The sequence below is a fragment of the Trachurus japonicus genome, chromosome 6, assembly GCF_045865225.1.
Source record: "Trachurus japonicus isolate A0001 chromosome 6, Traja_1.0".
Lineage (NCBI taxonomy): Eukaryota > Metazoa > Chordata > Actinopteri > Carangiformes > Carangidae > Trachurus > Trachurus japonicus.
The window spans coordinates 26,313,286-26,336,602 of NC_140912.1; the positions used below are offsets into that span (position 1 = coordinate 26,313,286).

The window sequence follows — 23,317 nt, forward strand, 5'->3', positions numbered from 1 at the left end:
GTGTGAGGCTTTTCACTTGTTTATTTGGAAATATCTTTTCACTAAACAAATGTGACATAAACAGTACTTCAGCAATGACATAAATATACTTTTAAAGTTAAAACTGTCATGTTAAGACAAGTAGAAAACACTTTGACATTGTACTGAAAACTATACTGTGGATCTTCAGACGCACGCACACACAAACAATCACTATTTACATTCAAAATCACTTTCACAGGCACAAAACTCAATCCAATGAGCTTTCACGCTAAAAAGATAATTTAAAACTTCACAAAATGTATTCCGCTAAAGTCTTGTCTTATGAAAAAAAAAAAACAATGGACAAGGGAACAGTCAATTATACTAAATGTTTGTCTGACTGTCGGCGGCAATGGCTTTGTACAAGCACCAGAAATTCAGAGTCCTTCTCTCCATCTGAGCAGAACTCAGCAATGTTTCATCGTAATGAGACTTCATGTGAATAAAAGTATGGTTGTAGTCCAGTGCAGTTTGTAGGGCATAGAAAAAAACAACAAAATCTTTACTTTTTAACCACAGAGATGCTCCTAAACACACATGTACAATCCCACCCACCATGAAGAACGCAGGGATGCAGATATGTAGTTGCCATTACAAATTTAGATTTAGATTTAGATCCTCCTGAAGCTCGACATCAGAGTAAAAAAAAAAGTTACAAACACCACTGACAACAAGGTAACGACTTTCTGGAGGCCTGACTGTACACATGAAGGAAGAGGCAAGGTGTGTGTGTGTGTGTGTGTGTGTCACTGTGATTCAATGGAGCTGGTCTGTTTGGAGGCTGCAGGGAGCAGAGATGTGACCACCAGGCCCTGACTCAGGTCCAGACCTCTTCCCTCCTTCTCCTGCAAACATAAACAAAAGTATTATTATTGAGGTTCAAACAACAGTTAATTAATATTTTAACAGTTTACATTACATTTATATGTGCGTACTTTCTTTTGGTGCCGGAATATTTTTTGTCAAGTCAAGTCAAGTCAAGTCACCATTTATTTGTATAGCACGTTTAAAACGACAGCAGTCGACCAAAGTGCTGCACATAGGAGGGTAGACAGTTAGATAAAACAACAATAATAAGTTAGTGCAGCAGCAACAATAATAAGTTAGTAACATCAGTAGCAGCTAATACAATAGATGTAAAACAAAGTACGACAAAGTAAACAGTGCAGGTAATCATGAGGCAGATAAAAAGATAAAAAGGAGAGAAAAACCCACGGGGTAAACATAAAATCAGGCTGAATGATACGCCAGGTGGAAAAGGTGGGTTTTTAAGGACGATTTAAAAGTCTCCAGGGACTGGGAGGACCGGATGTGGAGGGGGAGGCTATTCCAGAGCCTGGGGGCGGCGGCTGCGAAGGCTCTGTCGCCACGAGACTTAAGTCTGGTTTTTGGCACAACCAGAATAGTAAAAGTTGACGACCCTTAGGGTTCTGGTTGGGGTGTGGCGCACAAGGAGCTCGGAGAGGTACAGTGGGGCCAGACTGTTAAGTGCTTTAAAAACAATTAAGAGAAGTTTAAAATCGATACGAAGACGGACCGGGAGCCAGTGGAGGGATGCTAAGACTGGCGTGATGTGGTCTCGTTTTTTCTTGCCAGTGAGGAGGCGGGCGGCGGCGTTCTGGACAAGCTGCAGACGATTGAGGGAGGACTGATCCAGACCAACATACAGTGAATTACAATAATCTAATCTAGTGGTTATGAAGGCGTGGATCACCCTTTCAAAGTCTGCAGCAGAGAAATAAGACTTGGTCTTGGCTAGAAGACGTAGCTGGAAGAAGCTAGCTTTAACGACAGCACTGATCTGATTGGCTAGTTTGAATTGGCTGTCGAAGACTACACCAAGATTCTTAACAGAAGATTTAATTTTAGGGTTCAAGGGACTCAAGAAATCTGCAGAGCTATCAGGGGACATGTTGCCTCCGAACAAAATAACCTCTGTCTTGGACTCATTAAGATTTAAAAAGTTTGAGCTCATCCAAGACTTGACGTCAAGTGTTATCTTATTAAGGCCTCGTCCACAGCGCTGTTATTATGACATGATGCTCATGTGGTGCAAAAAAGTTTATAATATCATCATCCCATCAAATAACATCAATTAATTCAATTCCATTGTTGTCTTTGCCCCCTGGAGTTATTGGATCTAATGAGTCAGTGAACCCTTTCCGCCTATATTTTCCTTATATATAAGATGTTGGTGAAAATAATAAGGTAACACTTTACAATAAGGTTAATTAATGTTTACTACTCAAAGTTAGTTAATAAATTATTAAGTAATAATAAAAGTTGAATAATGTAATTTGTATCATTATGTATGCATTACTCAGCATTAATTAACACATTGGTTTATATATTAATGCTTAATAATGTACTAACTAACGTTAATTAAGGGACCCTTATTGTAAAGTGTTACCAATAATATTTATATTTGATCCTTTTTTTCTCTTCTTTTCTAGATTGCTATACATTTTCTATTGCGGTCCAGAATGTATTGTTATTTAATCGAATGCTTTAAGCCATGAGTTTCTCTCCTTTTTTGTGATGATGTCACTTCCTCTGATAACTACACACACACCAGTAATAAACTAATTGCATACGTGTGCTGATGTGATAAAAGGAAGCCACACAACAAGTGTAAAATGTTGGTCCTGATGAAGGTCAATAGACTGAAACGATGACCCATTAAACAGAGCTTGTGTGAGTGCAGGAGCAAGCTGTGATTTTTATATTAAAACTGTGAACCCACAGAAACTAATTCACATTATCGATTATAGCATCAACTGTCATTCTGCCAATTTGATGAGAGAAAAATTCATATTATTTCATTTCATTAACAATAATAATAATAGGTTGTGTTGGGCCGCTCAGCTTCAAAACAACTCACAGCTTTGTATTCCAGAAACATCTCCTTGAAGGCTATGAAGTCAGTGAACGTCAGCAGCATGTCGAAGATGTCATCTGAGACCTCCTCTTTGTGCTGCCTGCAGATGAACCAGAGACAAACTGAGAATCTCCTCCTGTTTTCAAATGTCCTGCTCTGCCATCTAGTGGCCGCATGCTGAAAGATAATATATGTTAGGAGCAACAGGTGCATCAGACAAACCAGTGTGTGTGTGTGTGTGTGTGTGAGCTGACTGGTTCCTGTCAGAGACACCATCAAGACCACTAAATGAATTAAAATGAATGAGTTGCTATAAGAGGAAACAGACAGAATGAAATAGCTTCACATCTTACATAAGCAGCTCTGTGAAGGTCTTCATGTTGAAGTCAGTGATTCTCTCCATCAGCTGCTGCTCCAGGTGTTTCTCCAGCAGGTCCACCTACACAACATAAAATAACTTATATAAAGGTGATCTTAGTTGATCTATAGTTGAATTACTGTTGTATTGCTGAAGCTAACTGTGTATTAGCATTTAACAGGGGAATATAAATCAGTTATATCATAGTCATTGAAGACAGGTGCGTTACATTAGACAGACACAGACAGTTGCCCCCAAAAAAACGCACATATTCGTTGAAGATGGGTGTGTAGCTGAGTTTGTTTTCTTCTGAGTCATCAAACTCGAGGTAGTATTTCTCCATGAAGCTCTGCTGAAGCTGCTGAAACTCATTTTCTGTAATAAAAGACATGGACAGGAGGACACTGAAAGTTTTCAGGTTTGCTGAAGAATTATTTTTGACGAAAGACATTGAGAAAAGTCAACAGATAATAAATAAATCTCTAGTATCTCTAGTCCTACCCATTATAATGTCCTCTATGCAGCCAATAACAGCATCAAAGGCGACATCTGCAGAAGAGTAACTGGAGGGAGGAATGCAAAAGATAAAGATCATATCATTTCAAGGCAGAATTAATAAGTTTGACTTAAAGCAGTTATTACTAAATTAGCACATAGCCACCTTTCAAATTAAAAGCTTTAAATATCACAAGGAGCCCTGAACCATAGATATAATATAGAAGGGATGAACAAATCTCAAATCTCAGACCTAAATTATGCACAGTTGAAGTAAATAGTAGTAGTAGTAGTAGTAGAATAACTACTGTCCCAAGATTAATAAAGTGGATAGTCGTTGATAAGTCAATCTTAGTAGGTGAGTGTCATGCAAAGGTTTGGGCACCCCTGGTCAAAATTTTTGTTAATGTGAACAATTAATCAAGTGAAAGATAAAGTGATCTCCAAAAAGCATAAAGTTACAGATGAAACACTCTTTTTGCAATATTTGAAGCAATATCAGTGTATTATTTTTGTTTTCTACAATTTTAGAGTGAAGGGAAAAAAGGGAAACAAAGCAGCAGCCTGCACAAGAATGGGAAACCCAGGAGACTTGAGCTCTCAGATAAATTTGACCAAGGTATCAGACAAGATATTTACTATTTACACACTACGATCGTTTCCAAAGGGGGGGCTGCTAGGTACTAACTATGCAGGGTGGCCAAGCCTTTGCTGAGGGACCTGTTTCCTTTTCTGTCATTTTGAAAATGTAAAAGATGAAAATATATATGTTATTAAAAATGTAAAGGGAATGTGTCATCTGTAACTTTATGACTTTTGGAGGTCATTTCATCTTAACTGTTCACACTAAGAAAAAAAGAAAATAAGAAATGCGTAAGTGTAGTGTGTAAACGAGGCCTGTTGCATAAAAGTTTGTATGGAGAAGCTGCAGATATGAGACCTGGACCATGAAAATGAATGTAATAACCAAGTCCCAACCTAATTAAGTCAAAAATGACAGAAATAAAAAGGAAAAGCCACCTGGAGATAGCACGGTCCTCCTCGTCCAAGTCCACTTCTTCTTGTTGTTCTTCCTCAATGTTATCTCCACGGCTCTGGACACCTGGAGAACAACGAGGGAGGAAGGGAACACCTGAACATGCACGTTTTAACAACGTTACCCACCCACAGACTGTATATAAAACAAACGAGCTGAAAATTGACTGGACATCATTAGTTACTTGGTTAGTTAGTTAGTTAGTTAGTTAGTTAGCTAACTGGCTAAGTAAACGTTAGCCTAACATTAGCTGAACACATGTAGCGTTAAACGAGCAGTTATCGCGACATTTCGTTTACATTTCTAATACAAAGTTATTGATTTACATGTTCCCTAAGCTGCACTTAATGTTCGTTTAGTGAATTTAATTTAATTACTTAGTTCCTGGATGTCCATGTTGTTTTTAAATGAAGAGGTGACGCCGGTGGTAAATAGTGGACGTAATGTTGTTACCAAGGAAACGGCGAGTGCGTGCGTGCGTGCGCGCCTCTGTGTTCCATCCGGTGGAACACAACAACCTGCGCTCATTGGTTCCTATTTCTCCTCCTGTTTTATGTGCTGCAGCTGGAGCCTCACATTAGATGGTAGAAAATGGTAAATAAATATTGGTATCTGTATTGGTATTGGTATCAGTTGGTGCACCTATTTTACAATTCTTCATGTTCTCTACTAATACTATAATAATAATTCTACTAATTTGTGCAATAATAGTGCAATAAGGGACCACTTCTCACATTATTCATCATTTTTTTCTCACTAACAGTGCAATAGTATGTCCTGATCATTTATTTATAAGTGCAATGGAGGTGGATGCCTCACCAATTTCACTGTCCAGTTTGTGTGCTATGACAATAAAGACTATTCTATTCTCTGTCGGGTTTTTCATACTGCAACTTATTGTTTCTAAATGCCATGGGTAACAGGATTTTCAAACTTCTTTGGTTTGTTAAAGTTTGTATAGTATAGTGATACTTTGATCTATCCGTTCTACATTACTGTAAATGAAGGCTTCAGCCTACATGATATTCAAGTTTAAACAAAGAAGGTATGTGTAGTAGTCAAATAAAAGTAATAGCACACAGAAGAATGATAATTTATAGATTTATGATAATCTGATGAGAGAAGGATATTTGAGATGCATATAGGCAGACAGTCAGTCATACAAAATATATCACATGACCATACATTTATTACAAATATCACAATCCAGGAAACAACAATTCTTCAATAAATCACATCTTTGGGAACTCTGGGGCAAAATTCCTTTATAGATGTTTTTTTTAAATACACCTCACAACTTATTCTTTACAATCGCAAAGTTCATCTCCAACTGAGGGGACAACCATACAGTTTCTCTCACCTAAATGTATAAGGTGCTCCAAGAAATACAAGGTAACAAATGGGCAACAGACCAGTCATTTGTTGTACTGAGAGATGCATGTTGTCTTTAATAAATTATTCCAGTATAGGCTGAATGATTTTACAGACCTTGTTCATGCATTTTGGTGGAGTAAGAACTATTTCATACTATTTCATAAACTGTTTGACCAAAAGAAAATCATAATTACTCCCTGTTTTCATTTGACGTGTCATTGTTTTGTTTTTCTAAATAGAATTTTTCTTGATTCTCGACCTCCCTCAAGTTCATTTTGTCACCTGTTTCCAAAAAGATAAATATCATTCAGTCAACCCAGAGATACTTCAAGTACAGGATAAAGAGACAGGTGGAAAACACATGGTTGAAGACGTAGGGAGAAAGACAGAGAAATGGCAACATGAGAGCAGAGAGATGTGCTGTTATATAAAGCACAGTGGGAAACCACATTTCCTAGTCAGAACCCGTCATCTGGAAGAAACACCTTCAATCTGACGCCTTCTCCAAACGTGTTTAGACAGGATCAATACTGTAGTCGATCAATCTCACCAAGAATGTCGTTGATTTGTAGCAAATCAAACATTTTTAATCATCTTTTTTTTTTCTCTACGTCACGCCCCGGTGCTGCGGTGGGTAGTTTCTTTCTGTTTATTTGAAATTGAGGATTTTCCCCACAGTTACAACATTTTAAAGAGACAGACTCGGGATATTTCGTAAACTGATAACCGAGTAAAGACGATTCATGTAAACATTTCGCACATGTTTTTAAAGAATTTACTGATTTACCGCTGATAAAACAATTTCAATCAACAAAACCTGTTCCAAGTTTCTACATCAGTGTTCATAATCTGTTAGACTTCATAATTAAGTCACATCTTGCGGATTGAAAATCGGCGTCTTGATACAGACGCACGTGTTTGTAATCACAAACAAAAATTAAGACTTAGTTACACCGCTGCAATCAAGCAACACAGAACAGACTCCAGAGGGTGGTGCTGCCTCTCAAACATGAGCACTCGAATATGAATTTATGTCAATTTGAATCCCTGTGTGTGTTTATTTGCTGTAGTTGTTGTTGTGACCGACGTGACTAAGACTGAGGAAAGATCAACATTGGAGCAAAAGACAATACAGCACAAAAAGCAGCGAGGTCAGCCATGCTGAGAGTCAGTGAAGTCCTTATACAGATTCAAGTATGTCGTTTTCTTACCGGTTGTGAAACAATAATCGTTGTTGACATTCTCTCTTTTGTTTAACTTCTGATTTTATGTTTAGTATCCTTTGTAAAAATTCAAATTCTCTCACGCCGAGAGTAAACTCTGGCGTCTTTTTTTAAATTTTTTTTATTCAGATTGGCAAACCCCAACCAACTGGGCGATCGATCGGTACGGACAAGAGAAGCTGATCAGAAGGACAGGTTTGGGTACGACCTTGAGAAAAGAAAATGAAAATGCTACCTCAAAAAAACAAAACAAAAAAAAAAAACAATTTCGAATATCTATAACCTGAAACATGACAGTGTGATACATACTCAAACTTATCTGTACCTTGAGTTTAATACTGTACGAAAGGCTGTGTTCTTTTTCAGCCACCCAGCCCTTTCAGATCTGCAGACGTGTGTGTGTTTGTTTGTGTGTGTCTGTGTGTCTGTGTGTCTGTGTGTGTGTGTGTGTGTGTGTGTGTGTGTGTGTGTGTGTGTGTGTGTGTGTGTGTGTCGGTGGTGATGTCGTTACATAGTCGAAGCCTCTGGGCTGAAAGCGCAGCGAGAGGACGTCTGATAACTCTACGCATGTGGGCTTGAAGATGAGAAGCTGGTTTTGTCTGGAAACTGGTCACTTCTTTTCTTTTTTTTGTTTCTTTTTTTTTTTTTTGCTCCTCACGTCTGCTCTTTTTTGTCTGAAAAAAAAACAAAACACGCTGTCTGTAGAAAGTTGATGATTCTTGGCCCAGCTCCTGCAGTGAGTTGTCAGAAGGATACAAAAGAGGAGACCTAGGTAAGTAAATGAGGGAATGCTCCTTTAGGGGAAGGAGGGGATTGGGTTGGGGCAGCGGTGGGTGGGGCGGGCGGGGGCAAGCTGTGGTTCGATTCTCCCCTCCTCTCATTTCCTCTCTTTCTTCTCTCCACCCCTCCGTCGTCGCCTCTTCTGACCAGAACTGGCGGTTCTGGCGTCGTCACAGCTTGGTGGCAGCGCCCTCGCAGCCCCGCTGGGTGAGAGGGGATTGGAGGAGGAGGAGGAGGAGGCAGTAGGGCTCGTGTGTCTCTCCTTACTAGAGTTGGGGCAGGGAGTGTGTCAGGAGACATGTGCAATGAGTCTGACTCTGGTCTGGATGTCCTGGCGGCACAGGGGGCACGTCTCTAACTGTAAGGCACACTCCATACACATACCACTGTGAGAAGACGTGGGGGGGGGGGAGACACAACACGGGAAGATTTTATTATGCATTCATAGAAAAAAATGAATTGCCTTGATTGTAAATGGACTTTTAATAAGATTTGTCAGATGCACACGTACCCATGTCCACAGGGCCGCAGCTCCGTGTCAGCCATGACGTCACAACACAGCGTGCAGCAGTTGTCTCGGATGCTAACCTGCTTTAGTAAGGCCAGACGCCGGTGTCTGGGAAACACACAAAACAAGACAACGACAACACAGATCAGCATGATATTCTTCTTCTGTAAAAATGTAGACATGTTGAACCCTTTACAGACATCACACTGGCTTGATTTATTTTAAAGGGATAGTTCAACATTTTGGCAAATTGGCCCATTGCCATAATCCCTATAGTCATAGCAGTAGGTTCGTTACCTTTAATTGTGGGTGCAAGCTATTTTTAGAACGGTGGAGCAGAGCCGCGAGCTGCTCAGAGCTACGCTACGGAGGCTCATGGGATTTCTTGGTTTCCCTCATCAAACACACAATCCAGCAACTCCAAAATGCTCTCGTGGACAAGTTGTGACCTGCACATTCACCACGCTATGAGATAATAACGGAACGTTACCAGACAGAGTTGTTTTAGAGGGAAATTCATGCAAAACCACTGATCCGCGTTCCTGTCGGGGGCAGTTTTTCATCAAGCAGTCTCTGCATTTCCCTCTAAAACAACTCTGTCTGGTAACGTTCTGTTATTATCTCATAGCGTGGTGAATGTGCAGGTCACAACTTGTCCACCAGAGCGTTTTGGAGTTGTTGAATTGTGTATTTGATGAGTTTGATGAGGGAAACCAAGAAATCCCATGAGCCTCCGTAGCGTAGCTCTGAGCAGCTCACGGCTCTGCTCCGCCGTTCTAAAAGCAGCTTGAACCGACAAATAAAGGTAACGGACCTACTGCTACGACTATAGGGATTATGGCAATGGGCCAATTTGCCAAAATGTTGAACTATCCCTTTAATAGTTTTTATGACATATAAATTGACTAAAGCTATGACAAAGCTATGACTGTTTTAAAAAATTCATTGATGCATGAGTAAATTAAAAATTGCACAAAAATCCCAAATTCTTGCACTGCACATCATCATTTTTTGGTCCAGTTACCAATTTTTCACTAAGTGCATAAAGCTCAGTTCGATATCTGCATAAAAATACATTTGATTAAAGTTCAGTAACTTTTCTGTGGACACCTTTTATGCCGTACAAACAACGCCGCCATTTGTTTCTTTGTCAAGGTTATAATATTCAGTTTTTGTTGACGCTGCACCAGAGAGGTGTTGACAATGGCAAATATTTTATCTTATTAAACACGAGTATGATCAGTAACATTAATAGAACTGTTTGATGTCGGTGGAGCTCAATGGATGCTGCAAACCTCAAAGTGAAGAGACATAAACAAGAAAGGTCTGTGGTATCGTAGAGCATTAGACTACAAAGGAGATGCACCTACCCCACTGCATTAGTCTGTTGATTTCAATGCATCTGTTTGTTCTAAATAAAGTCGCTACTTAGTCTTTCTATTTACAAGAAGTCTAAAGAGCTGCTTTAATGTAGCCGAAAACGATGAGTCATGTTTTTATAATGTCAAATGATTCACTGGTCAAAGGACGGCGGAGTGAGACGACGCCATTACCTACGGCCCCTCCCAAACTGTGTTGTCTGCTTTAGACAACACAGTGGCCGTAGACACAAAAAAGTACGAAAAGTATTTCAAGGACCCGTTTGTGTCACTTTGTACCTGGGGAGGATGATCTTCTCACTGGGCAGCAGCGAAGCAAAGTCGTTGAAGGTGCTGAACTTGACAGAAGGTGGGTGACGGAAAGGCTTGGCCCCAAAGTTGAACTCACACTGCTGGTATGACATGAAGCTGGCGGCAGCGAAGAAACCCGACCTGCCAGGGGCGAAGCGGAGGTGAAGGTGGAGCGGGAGAAAAAAAAACAAAAAAGGGACAATTAATTAAAGGAGAATTAAAGGACAATTCCAGTCAAATTCAACCTGGGGCTCTAGCTTCCTAATATTTTCGGTCTAAAAGAATGAATCTGAAGATTTTCTTTTTAATGTCTCCTGTGATGCAGTAGTTCTGTCTGTCACCGCATCGCAGCAGCAGCGTATAATGGGACCGGACGGATCTTAGGCTGTTTACATCCAAGAAAACAGCAATTTTCTTTTCACAGACAACATCGGATAGCTTCAAATATACACAGGGGTTTGTTTACTTCAAGATTTTTACAAAGTCCCGCAAAGTCTCACACCAGAGTCAAGTTGATGCTCTCGGTATGTTACAGGTAAAATAAACAATAGCCAAAGTTAATCTTACTGCTACGAACACATCGTGCCTCAGTTGATATTCTTTTGTTGATAAACAAACGGGGGCTTCAGACTACCTGTAAACCTCTTGTGCGAGACTTTGTATTACAACTCTGTTTACAAACATGTCGGCTTTCTTGTAGTTAACAAACCCCTCGGTGTATGTTTGAAGTCATCTGACGCTGTCTGTGAAAAAAAAATTGTGGTTTCGTGGGATGCAAACAACCTAAGATCCGTCCGTTCCCATTATACGCTGCTGTGGCGATGCGGGGACAGACAGAATTACTTTCATAACAGGAGCAATTAAAAAGAAAATCTTCAGATTCATTCTTTTAGAAGTAAAAAATGTTAGGAAACTAGAGCCCCAGGTTGAATTTGCCTGGAAGTGTCCTTTAAGAGAAGATGGGACAGGAAGGTTGGCGTCACGGTGTGAACTTACGTGGCTGACGAGAAGACCTGTTTCTCTGGAGGCAGCTGATGTCCGTTCAGGTAGAAGATCATTTGCTTCTTGCTGAGATCCAACAGGAAGCCAATGGCATCTCCTAAACCGGGACAAAAAAGAGACGCAGCAGCAGAATAAAGCACCGGCCTGCTATAATTACCATTATCCCTCCCTCCGTCCATGTGGGAGGTAAATCAGAGCGTGAATGCTGGAGCGATGACAGCGGCATGTGGGCACCGATATCACAAAACATGAAAAACAATATCTACTTGGAGACAAATGAATCTGACATTTAAAAGCGTGGTGTCTCTCTCTTTCTCTCTTGTACTGTTCAAAGTGGCAACGATTACAAAACGTCTTTGATTAACACATTGAAAAACAACAGTAGTCCTAGGTAATAACAGTGTGTTTATGTGCGTTTAGTGCGTACCCTCTTTCCAGCAGGGGTGAGAGTGAGGTTTACTGCGAGCGTTGTACCAGATGAGCTGCCTGCAGCCATCATAGGCACATGAGTATTCATCATCTCCTATTCCATAACCCTCCTGCAACACACATAACACAACATATTTAAAGTACATGTTTGCAGAGTAGAGCCACAATGTGCAAAGGTTGAAGAGTAAACACGTCGAGGAGGAGGATTACATGGTTGAGGAACTTGCTGTCCTTGGTGGCCCATCCGATCTGCATCACGCCCGACGTAATGACGGTCACCTCGTAGTACCAGACGCCCGAATCCACACAGAAAGTACAACGCACGCTCTCAAAGGACGAGGCGTCGCACCGAGCCTGAAAAGGAGGGAAACGTTCATCGGACTTTTTATAGATCATTCACATTAGGCTGAAGTAATAAAAACATGAATGTGGCTGGGTTTTTTTATAAACTACACACACAGACTGACCTCTAGTCCAGTGGGAGAGATCTTGAGGTACTCGCTGACATCGTTGCTGTTGAGCATGGCGTTGATATTAGTGAGGTTGACCTTCTCGTAGGTGAACTGGCGACCGTCCTTAAGAACTGAGGGGGCGACAGAGCAAATATCGTATACATTTATTTCTTCTTGGACTCAAACAAATACTTCATGTTTAAAAAAATAAAATAAAAAAGTAAAACACAGGGCTGCTACTACTCACACAGGTTGTCAAGGCTCCACTGTGAACAGAATCCAACCTGCCTCTTCAGGTAGTCGGGATGCTCCGCCCACGACTCCAGGACACCGAGTCGATTGCTGATACAAGACTCGGACACCGTCAGTTTGTTCTCACCTGAGGGCGAGAAGAGGCGAGTGTGAGGAAGAACGATTAAATAAAACACACAAACACAAACAAAACAACTTTAGCGGACAGAAAGTGTTAGAAGGATCAATCACTCATTGTGTTCATTTTGTCTCTTCCTTAAAGGGATACTTCACCCGAAATCGATAGTTCACCAATCATCTACTCACCGTCATGCCAAGGAAGGGTTTGGAGAACTTTCAGAGTCATCAAAACGCTTTAGGAGTTCCAGGGGGGGTCCGGCTGGCAACGGGTTTTCATATAATGGCGGCGGATAGAGTTCACTTTTTAATCGTCCAAAACACACACTATGAAACATCCAGATACTGTACCTCCATACTGCTCGTCCGTACTGACCCAAGTGTCCTGAAGTCGCCACATGAAAAAACTGTTCGTAAAAAATTTATGTGATCTCTGTTTTTAGCCTTGTTGTAGTAGTAGCTCCCAGTGGCTGCGTGAGATTTGCTGCAAACATCCAATGGTTTACAACAACGAACGAACATCTCGCAACAAATCTTGCGGATGCGCACAAACATCAACAGAGCCGCTGGGAGCTACTGCTACAACAAGGCTAAAAACAGAGATCAAATTAATTTTTTCCAAACAACTTTTTCATGTGGCGGCTTCAGGACACTTGGGTCAGTACGGACGAGCAGTATGGAGGTATCTGGATGTTTCATAGTGTGTGTTTTGGACGATTCAAAAGTGAACTCTATCCGCCGCCATTATATGAAGATCCGTTGCCAGCCGGACCCCCCCTGGAACTCCTAAAGTGTTTTGATAACTCTGAAAGTTCTCCAAACCCTTCCTTGGCATGACGGTGAGTAGAAAATTGGTGAATTATTGATTTTGGGTGAAGTATCCCTTTAACCTTTATTTTGAAATGGTTTTAGGTGAAAACTCGGAGTGAACCTACTGGTCTGGGAGAACTTCTCCAGAGCGATGAGAGCAAACAGCATGACAGTGGGATGGGCCTCCGAGCTCTGAGGAGAGAAACAGTCATCAGTGTGTGGCCTTTATTTCCAACTTAATGTGCTAAGGAACGACCACTACAATTGGTTGTGTGTGTGTGCGTGTGTGTGTGTGTGTGTGTGTGTGTGTGTGTGTGTGTGTGTGTCTATGTGTGTGTTTTCACTCACCAGGCTTTCTAGAAGGTACTCGAGGGTTCCTGGGCTCAATAGTCCGATACTGGCTGGTCCTGTCAAGATGATGATAAAGTAAGTAAACCTCAGAGACACGTAAACTTCTTAAAATATACAGCTTTGGGAAAAAATTAAGACACCACTTCAAAATGATCAGTTTCTCTGGTTATTACTGTTAGGTGTAGGTATGTGTGTGTGAGTAAAATGATTTTTTTTTGTTTGATTCTATAAACTACTGATGACATTTCTCCCAAATTTGAAATAAAAATATTGTCATTTAGAGGATTTATTTGAGGAAAATTTAAGAAACTGATCAAAACTGGTGTTTTCAGACCTCAAATAATGCAAAGAAAACAAGTTCAAATTCATTTTTAAACAACACAAGCTAATTTTGTTTTTTACTTTGGAAGAGATCAGAAATAAACATTGTTGGAATCACCCAAATTTTTAATCGCAGCAATGGTTTTTATAATCTGATGCTGATTTATTGAGAACATTTTGAAGTGGTTCCCAGAGCTGTAAATATGTTTGTGATCAGGAATATGTGTGTACAGTATGTAAACAAAGAGCGACCGTACCAGCCAGTTTCTCTGCCAGGCATCCCAGAACGGCCGTGGTGTTTCTGTGTTTCGCAGGGTTCAGAGCGTCCTGCTGCGCTACGGCCGAACTCAGGCTCAACATGTCAGAGAGTTTCTGGAGAGCATCCTGCAGAGAGAGAGAGAGAGAGGACGTTACTCAAACAAAATCTCACAGACACACACAGCTTCTATTAAACAATCCAGAAGTCAGAAACAGGAAAGATGGAGAGTCAAAATATCTCATATATCTCTTATCAATAGATCAGGTCATAATAACCAGGTAATAAAGCCAAGTGCACGGATGCACCCACATACACTCGGAGAAAATGAATCTCACCTAAATGCAACACATTAAACAAATACAAAAAGACACAAACCTTGGTGGGTAAGGGACACTCATCCAACAGAAGGGTGATCACTGCAGGGCCAAGCGGATCGTCCAATGGGATCACTCGAATCAGTGACTGGACGACCTCCAGCCAACCATCATCTAAAGAGAGGAAAAAGGTTTGATATGACTTCCAAATGTCTAAATTCATGTGACCGTTCCTATAAATGCTATGACTCACAACTGTAATAGAAAGACTCTGTCTCGCCACAGAAAACAAGAACATCCGACAACCTACACACTGTAAATAATGGCAAGTTTTGATGGGGTTTGAATCGTGCAATGACGCCTTTTCGAGCTTTTTGGGAGAGTTTTCTTCGCTTGGAATTTGCTACACTCGTCTGAGTGCAAACGTTCATCAAAACAACCATAAAACCATAAAACATCCCGGGCTCGGTGGCATCCAAGATAATTAGGATGGGTGTAAAGAAATGTAAACAGAACGTTTTTTTTTTATTTATTCTACAGCAGAATAATAAAGTGTGAAGCCAGATCATCCTCCAGTGTCGTTTGTTAAAGGCATATTTCAACATTTGGCAAATTCGCCCATTGCCATATTAATCCCTATAGTTTTAGGAGTAGGTTCGTTACCTTTAATTGTCGGTGCAAGCTATTTTTAGAACGGCGGAGCAGAGCCGCGAGCTGCTCAGAGCTACGCTACGGAGGCTAATGGGATTTCTTGGTGAGATCCACGGGGCAGAGACGTGAGCTGCTAAATGAACACAATGGAGGTGAACGGTACAGGTCCCCTGACCCTCATCAAACTCATCAAATACACAATTCAACAACTCCAAAATGCTCTGGTGGACAAGTTGTGACCTGCACATTCACCACGCTATGAGATAATAACAGAACGTTACCAGACAGAGTTGTTTTCGAGGTAAATGCAGAGACAGCTTGCCGAAAAACTGCCCCCGACGGGAATGCACATCAGCGGCTTTGCATGAATATACCTCAAAAATAACTGTCTCGTAACGTTACATACACACAATTCAATGGGCGAATTTGCCAAAATGTTCAAATATCCCTTTAACAGGTGTCTTAAAGCCATTATTATTATTATAAGTGTAGTATGTCATTGCATCTTTATGAACCCAATGTCGGGACTGTGCATTAATACCAGTCTGATGTCTATGTATCATCAACAGAATCTTATTTTCACGCTGGTCTAAAGATGCCTGCGACTTCAGACATGCAAAAAAACATTATAATGAGATTATACAGGCAGATCTTTTTCATTTTCATTAGAGATGGTGATTTTTATTTTCACTTTACTGTGAAGTGAAACAATGGCAGATTTTTGTTGAGTCTTGAATCAATCAAACGTGTCTCTTCTTTATGTCAGACGAGATCGCCTCTGCATCTCCACAACATGTTGTTGTTTTTACAGTGTATTCATCTTCAGACAGATGTTTCTTTTCTCTGTTTTCTTCATGATTTAAAAAAAAAAGGAAAAAGGAACAATTCCCATGGTGGTTAGTCTTAATGAAACCAGGCACCTCAAATATAATTCTGTTGAAATTTGTATCATGAGTGTTGGACGCAGCTCAAATGCAAAAAAAAAAAAAAAAAAGCCCATCAATTTCCTGTCCATTAGATGAGTCAGTAACAAACACTCTGTCTGTGACGCTATCAGTGGAGAACTTGCTGATGAATAATGTAACACGATAGCACATGTCAAACTGAAAGTGACTGGCTTGGCTGACTGACTTGCTGCTTGGCTGCCTTCAGGGTTCAGTATCTGCAAGCTAATACCAGACTTGGCTGTTGTCGAGCCACACAACACCACAACAACCAATGTGAGCATCAAACGCCATATGTGCACGAAAAACAAGCCCCCCCCCCCAAAAAAAAAAAAATACAAAAACACACACAAGCTATCACATAAGCGGACAGAACAACCACTCTCTCGCCCCCGCGCAGCATGGGAGCGTCAGTCACCATATTGCTCAAGCACACACACGCACAGACACACACACACAAACCAAAAACCCAAATAAGGATCAGACTCATCAGTTACTGTCCAACTGCTCAAACCAACAAAGACATAAGAGTGCGTGTCCCAGGTCGTGTCATGTTCCCCTGAGCTCGGCCGGTGGGTGTGTTGGAGAAACGCTGAGGCAGCAGCAGACAGGTGGTGGTGGTGTTACAGTAAGGGAATACAAATTGGTCCAAACCTTTTGTTTTCCTTTTATTTTATTTCCCTCAACCCTGATTAAGGCTCATTTGAGCTGAAACACGTTGGTCTTTGTTTTGTTTTAACCTTTTGACAGGGTTGTTAACGGGGTTAATTTGCAGACTTCTCGGTTTAAAAAATTCAAATAATTTGTGACATTTGAGTAATTAGATGCGTATCGTGTAAGTAAATTATGCAATTAATCATTTTGTTATCATTATTCTGAATTTGTATGCCATTATACCAAATCATTTCCAGGAGATTGTAGCTAATAGCACATGCAAATTAATGAACCCAAATAACTTCACATAAGACCAAACCCAGATAAGTATTAAGATAAATATATTTCCATACAATAGTTTCCATTTTCCGTACTTTTACAGACCTGGAAATGTATAAAATCAAATTCCATACTTTCCATACTTGTGTGTAGGAACCCTGTTTTAAGTTAAGACGTTTAACTCTGGTGCTACCACTTCACCAATAAGGCGCCGCAGATCTCCAGAGAAGCGACCTCTGAATGGAGATTAGGAACTCTGACAATTAATTATTAATATGAATAATACTGACAGTAATTACATCTGTATTACAGTGTATTTGTATAGGATGCTTCTTAGTGAGAAAAATCTAACTTCAAGATCATCAATCACATATTCCTTTCATGGGGGGTGCTTGTCCAAGTGCCCACTAGATAGCAGTGTTAGAGCACAAATGTCATCTTTGGGTTCAGGACGCCACAGACTTCAATGTAAACAGCTAAGAATCATTCCCGATGGCTGGAGAGAGGGCTGCCCTAAATGTTTATAAGACACATGATACTGTAGGTACTTTGCGCAAACGTACCCACTAGCAAGCGCCAATGTGGCCATGAAATAGGCCTCATACGTATATAAAACGTGGCCCCTCAGTCATAAAGGGGGTGGGTATGTAGACGCCAAACAGCGGCATTAAATACTGATGGTCCAAAAGTCCTCTGATGTTCAAACTTAACGTGTTAATACTCCTTTTTCTGTCGTCTTCAGACAAGGAAATTTGATGGTGACATGATAAAATGCTGCTTGGTGTGTGTGTGAATGTGCATTTTATTTTTTTCTTACCTGTCTCTGCCATCTCATGCAAAGTGATCATGGAGTACGGAGGCTCTTGGTCACTGAAATATAAAATAAAACACAGAATAAGATTTTTTTTAATCCTACTGTAGGTTAGGAGGAGTGTTTATCTAAATGGTTAATATCACAAACTCAAAAACTGCATTTAGTGATATGTGCGTTGGTTTATGTGCAAGTGGACGTGGTCCTTCACCTTAAGAGCATTCAACCACAATATACAGATCTCAAGTGGTTGTAGCCCTGAGATCAGTGCATCTGAAAACAAGCGACTCAGCCTTTGGGTTTCCATTATTCCAGTAATGGCTATGGACGGACGGTAATGTCATCCCACAGATAGGAATGCAAGCATATAATTGTGATGGATTTACTTCACTGAGCGGCGTCGTTGCTGCTGCTGCTGCTATTACTGTTGCTTGTCACGGCTGGAAGAGGAGGAGGAGGAGGATCAGCAGCACTGAAGCAAGCAGCACATTTCAACATGCTGCACCCATTGCAGCGAGTCATGGCGAGAAAACTGACTGACACAAAGTTATCTCTGAAGAATTCAGACACAGGAACAAAAACCTGCAGCAGCTGATTGCAGTAATTAGCACCATCCTTATCACGTCCATATTAAATGAGAAAAACGGTTCAGTCTGTTGAATTTGCAAAGGAATTACCCAATTTAATCATAGAAAAGTGCTGTTAAAAGAATGATTTTACTCTAATGTGTCCTTTACTTTCAACAGCCTTTACATTTCTATGTTTTAGGCAAGTGTTTTGTGATGCTATGTAATAATTACTACATGAATAATCTGCAGTTGTGCATCTCAGTATTATCTCTAAAGTTATCTGAGAAATGAGCATGGACACATTTCTTAATGAGACAACCAGACAGATGCCGCCAAGCCAAGAGGAGTTTGAGTTTCATGGGCAGCTAATGTGGAGTGTGTGATTGTGGCATTTGATTCCCCTCTTGCTCTAATTGACGTATAACTCAGTGAATGAAATTGAAAAGGACTCAAGAGTCGAGATTAGACGGCTCAAATATTCCCAGACAACACACCTACTGAATGAACTAGTACACAGGGCACTGCTGCTACAGTACTTACACTTTGAATGTGGAAATATCTACTTGTAAATGACAATATTTTTTAAATGACTGACACTTTTAACAGACAGAAGGTCTTAAGTCACTTTGCAATATGTCCACATAACTCTGGTTCATGAAGTTTTAATTAACTGAGACACTGTCAGGATTCATTTCACAGCAGGCAAAGTTTAGAATATGAATTTCAAAACTGTGCAGACCACTCTGACTCTCCGGTCACTCCTCAGCCCTTAAATTATTAATGACATGACTAGACTTACTTGTCTACAAGTGTCCTGATGACAGCCAGCGTGTCCAGCACCAGGCCGTCCACATTCTGCTTCTTCCGTCTCGGCTCGTGCGGCCCTCGCCCTCGCCGCGGCGGCCTGACCGGGTCCCTGGGCCGGCTGCTGCGAGCCTCTCCGGCGTCGGCGACTACACTTGTACCGTGATCCACCCGCCTCGCTTGCCCCCGGGTCGCCCTCGTCGACCCGTGGTGATGGTCCTCCAAGTCACTGTCCTCCCGGCACACGCAGCTGTTTCCCATTGTTCCAGTGCTGGAGACCACGCTGGCGAGGGTCTCCCAGAATGAAGGGGGGGAGTTTGCGGAGGAAGGGAAGAGCAGAACCCTTGCGAGGCTCCTGCAGGCACAGTAAGTGATCCAGGCGGCTACTATCATATCATTGGGAGAGCTTGGTTTTGGGGGACTCTTGCCCCAGTGGGCCGGGTGGGGTCAGTGTAAACGATCATACTGTGTGGCCAAAGCACAGATGTGGAACCGGTGTGTGTGGGAGCAATAACTTTATATGGCTTCTTCTTCTTTTTTTTTCTTTTTTAAATGAACCAGGAGGGGTCAGGTGATGCAACGAGAAAAGCTCTGAGCATCATAGACAGCACACGATCCGGGTCCAGCTGCACAGCTGTAGAGGCAACACAAGCAAAACAACAACAACAACAATTAAACTTCGCCCCTTGGGTCCAGTATTAAAGCTGATATCAGTAATCAGCTGATAATAATCTGCTCTAGTTGTTGTGCTCAGCAATACATGTGATCAAATACTGAAAACTAGACAAAAAATACAACATTTTAACTGTTCATCTACAACGCCATGCCTTGTTGTTTTACTCTTCAGCTGAGCTCTTTAAATAGAAAATTACCGTGTGGGAAAATTACAGTGTGTTAATATACCAAAACTAAGAGTTATTTTGTATTATTGACAAACAAGACTCTCTCAGTTAGCTGGCTAAAAATCTAGCCTCCAATCAGACAAGACAATGAACATTTAGTACTGCTAAACAAATAAAAAACAAGTCTCATAAACTCGCATGTATCATTTCAGTAATGGCAAGGCAATTTTATGTGTATAGCCCGTTTTTACAAACAGGGGGATTTACACAGCATCATGACAACATCCCCCGCCCTTAGACTCTCACATCGACTGAGGAAAAAACTCCCAGGAAAACCCTTTTAACAGGGAAAACAATGGAAAAACCTCAGGGTGAGCAACAGAGGAGGGATCCCTCACCCAGGACGGGCAATAAATGTTGTTGTAGCTACTTAGTTTATCCCAAACAAAGTAGCTACAACGCGATGCCTTGTTGTTTTACTCTTCAGGTGAGCTCTTTAAATAGAAAATGACACTGTGTGAAATTTACAGTGTTGTTAATATACCAAAACTTGGAGTCATTTTGTATTGTTGACAAACAAGACTCATCACTCGGTTAGCTGGCTAAAAAAAAATCTAGCCACCCACCAGACAAGACATTGAACATTAGTACTTCTAAATGAAAACCAAGTCTCATAAACTCGCATGTATCATTTCAGTAACATATTACAGTGTTTTCATTTTATCAGAAATACATACATACGATACTACAACTTGAAGAAGAAAAAACAACAGCCTACGTTAGCTGATAGCCGGGGTTAGCTCCTCTGATTCAACCACTGTTAAAAACGAAGCCACAAGTTACAAGCTAACATGACTAGCCGTGAACTAAAAACGTGTGACACAAAACACTGGCGAAGTATAAATAAATAAACGTACAGTTATATGAAGCCGCGTATATCCGGAAACACACCTTTGTTTGAAGTCAATAACATCATCACATTCACATGACGTTAGTTAGCTGGGGACCTCGTACACATTTTACCCAAGACGCGACGCGACGCCGCCGTTAGCTGCTGCTGCCTGATGCTAATGCGTGCTAACTTCCGTAGCCGCAGCAACAGCTAACGTTAAAAGGCTCGACGTCATTAACTGGTGTGGATGCGGAGGAGGAGGAGGAGGAGGATGTCTAGTACAGATCACATATTATGAAACAAAAACCTCCCCTCTCTCTCTCAATTCAGTTCATTCAGTTCAATTCAATTCATTTTATGTCACAAAGACTATGTTGCGAAAGCATAAAAATTGTAGAAAACAAAAGTAACAGTCTGATATTGCTGAAAATATTGCAAAAGAGTAGGCTATGTCCAGTTTAATTTTCATGCCTTTTGGAGATCATTTCTTCTTCCACTTATTTAACTGCAGACATTTTGCTGCTTGGTGCCCAAACTTTTGCATGCCACTGTTGTATATGACATAATAAATACCTTTTTTCTCGCAACGCAAACATTTTATGAAACTAAAATGTGGTATAAGGCATAAAGTTTGCCAAATTACACTAGAGGGCAACTAGACCTACCCTGAAGCCAGACTGTCCCAGAGGACTTGAACGCAATCAACAACCACGAGATGTTTTAAAACACGATGTTTTCATCAGGTTTTGACAGCAGAGGAGGAATCATAGTGTGCTGATGTGTTATACCGATGAAATACAGAATAATGTGATGCAGAGATTCAGTTTCTTAGTTTTCTCTGGTGAATCTGCACTGAGCCATTGAGTGACTGACAAAGGCTTTGAGAAACACTTGACTGAATGTCAATGAACATTTATTAACAGTATGAAAGCGTTCTTCTCTGTGAAATAATAACAAATGTGATCAATCTCGATCATCTCTGGGCCACAATATGCAATGTAACAAATGAGACAGACTACAACAAACATGTATTGCATACAGTCAGGGATGAACATGTTTTCCATGAAGTCAAACAACTCTGCATTTAAACAGTGTGCTGCAGGTTGGGACAGTCATACACTCTGCTTCGATCCAGCGCTGTATTAAAGGAGCTGTTACGATACTGCCCAAACTTGGCTTCCTCCTTGGTGAACCTCTGTGATTTAGGGTGGAAAGTACATGGCAAGGTTTCATCGGTTGGAGGGCGACGGCCATATTCGCTGGAAGTGGTCCTGTACAGGGGATGCTGCTTTGTCTTTGCCCACTGCGTCGGCAGTTCACCTTTAAACACCGGAGACAACATGCAGGAGAAAACTGGGTTTCCAGTAGTGGTTGTCCATTGTTTGGTACTTTCCATCTGCTGCTCTTGGGAGGCGGACATCCTTAGATGCAGAACCTATAAAAAAAGAGAGAAACAGAGGGAGAGACAGAAATCAGAAAGAATATAGATTTTAACAGTTCTTTCTTTTTTCTTTTCTTTTTTATTGAGCAATTGAAAAATACATACGTTCAATGGGGATAATAATACAGGTGAAAAATTACATTCAGTATAAAAGTGCAAAAACATTTAGGTTATTCATGAAGGCAAACAAAACAAAACAACACCAAACAGTAACAAATGGGCTCTATGCACAGCTCCACTACTTCCTGAACGTAAGGCTGCTCCCTTATTTCCTGTTTTACATTATTGGACAAACTGATTAATCCAGGTGTGTATGAGTAGTCACAATGGTCAGACACACCTGGATTAATCAGTTTGTCCAATAATGTAAGACAGGAAATAAAAGAGCTGCTTTAAGTTCAGGAAGTAGTGGAGCTGTGCATAGAGCCCATAAGGATACAATAGGCATTTTAATTCAACATAAATCGGAGCAGTGAAATAATACAGAAAATGAATTATAAATTAGACAAACAAAAGATATAAGACGTCCAGGCTACAGATAAAGTTACACATGCTAAAATGTTTAACAAACTTTAAGCTAAGCAACTTATCCACGTGTACGTTACATGGCTCAAGTTAGATCAAAGATAGCTGGCGTTAGCGCTCCTAATTTACTAATTCACTGATAAAAAAAAAAACGAACTGAACGAAGTCCTGTCCTTCTTCCAAATATGTTAGTAATTTCACAAAAAGTTACCTTCAAAGGCGCAATAAACGAAGTGGGGGAAGTCTGCGTTGTGT

The 23,317-nt window shown here is 40.8% G+C and overlaps 2 protein-coding genes across 2 annotated transcripts; both read right to left on the reverse strand.

The window, feature by feature from the left end:
- Positions 1-3: 3 nt before the first annotated feature.
- arl2bp (ADP-ribosylation factor-like 2 binding protein) lies at positions 4-5,278 on the reverse strand. The gene is made up of 7 exons (XM_085780040.1): positions 5,166-5,278; positions 4,773-4,854; positions 3,759-3,820; positions 3,526-3,632; positions 3,253-3,338; positions 2,903-2,999; positions 4-866 (listed from the first exon to the last, which is right to left on the reverse strand). Exons 1-7 carry the CDS (start codon positions 5,182-5,184, stop codon positions 768-770), a joined length of 552 nt encoding a protein of 183 aa, XP_085636166.1. The 5' UTR covers positions 5,185-5,278; the 3' UTR covers positions 4-767.
- Positions 5,279-8,034: 2,756 nt separating this feature from the next.
- rspry1 (ring finger and SPRY domain containing 1) lies at positions 8,035-21,352 on the reverse strand. The gene is made up of 15 exons (XM_085780043.1): positions 21,156-21,352; positions 19,358-19,996; positions 17,996-18,048; positions 14,712-14,824; positions 14,335-14,461; positions 13,754-13,812; positions 13,531-13,597; positions 12,474-12,605; positions 12,242-12,357; positions 11,985-12,128; positions 11,773-11,884; positions 11,340-11,442; positions 10,332-10,484; positions 8,677-8,781; positions 8,035-8,551 (listed from the first exon to the last, which is right to left on the reverse strand). Exons 2-15 carry the CDS (start codon positions 19,753-19,755, stop codon positions 8,455-8,457), a joined length of 1,779 nt encoding a protein of 592 aa, XP_085636169.1. The 5' UTR covers positions 19,756-19,996; positions 21,156-21,352; the 3' UTR covers positions 8,035-8,454.
- Positions 21,353-23,317: the final 1,965 nt, after the last annotated feature.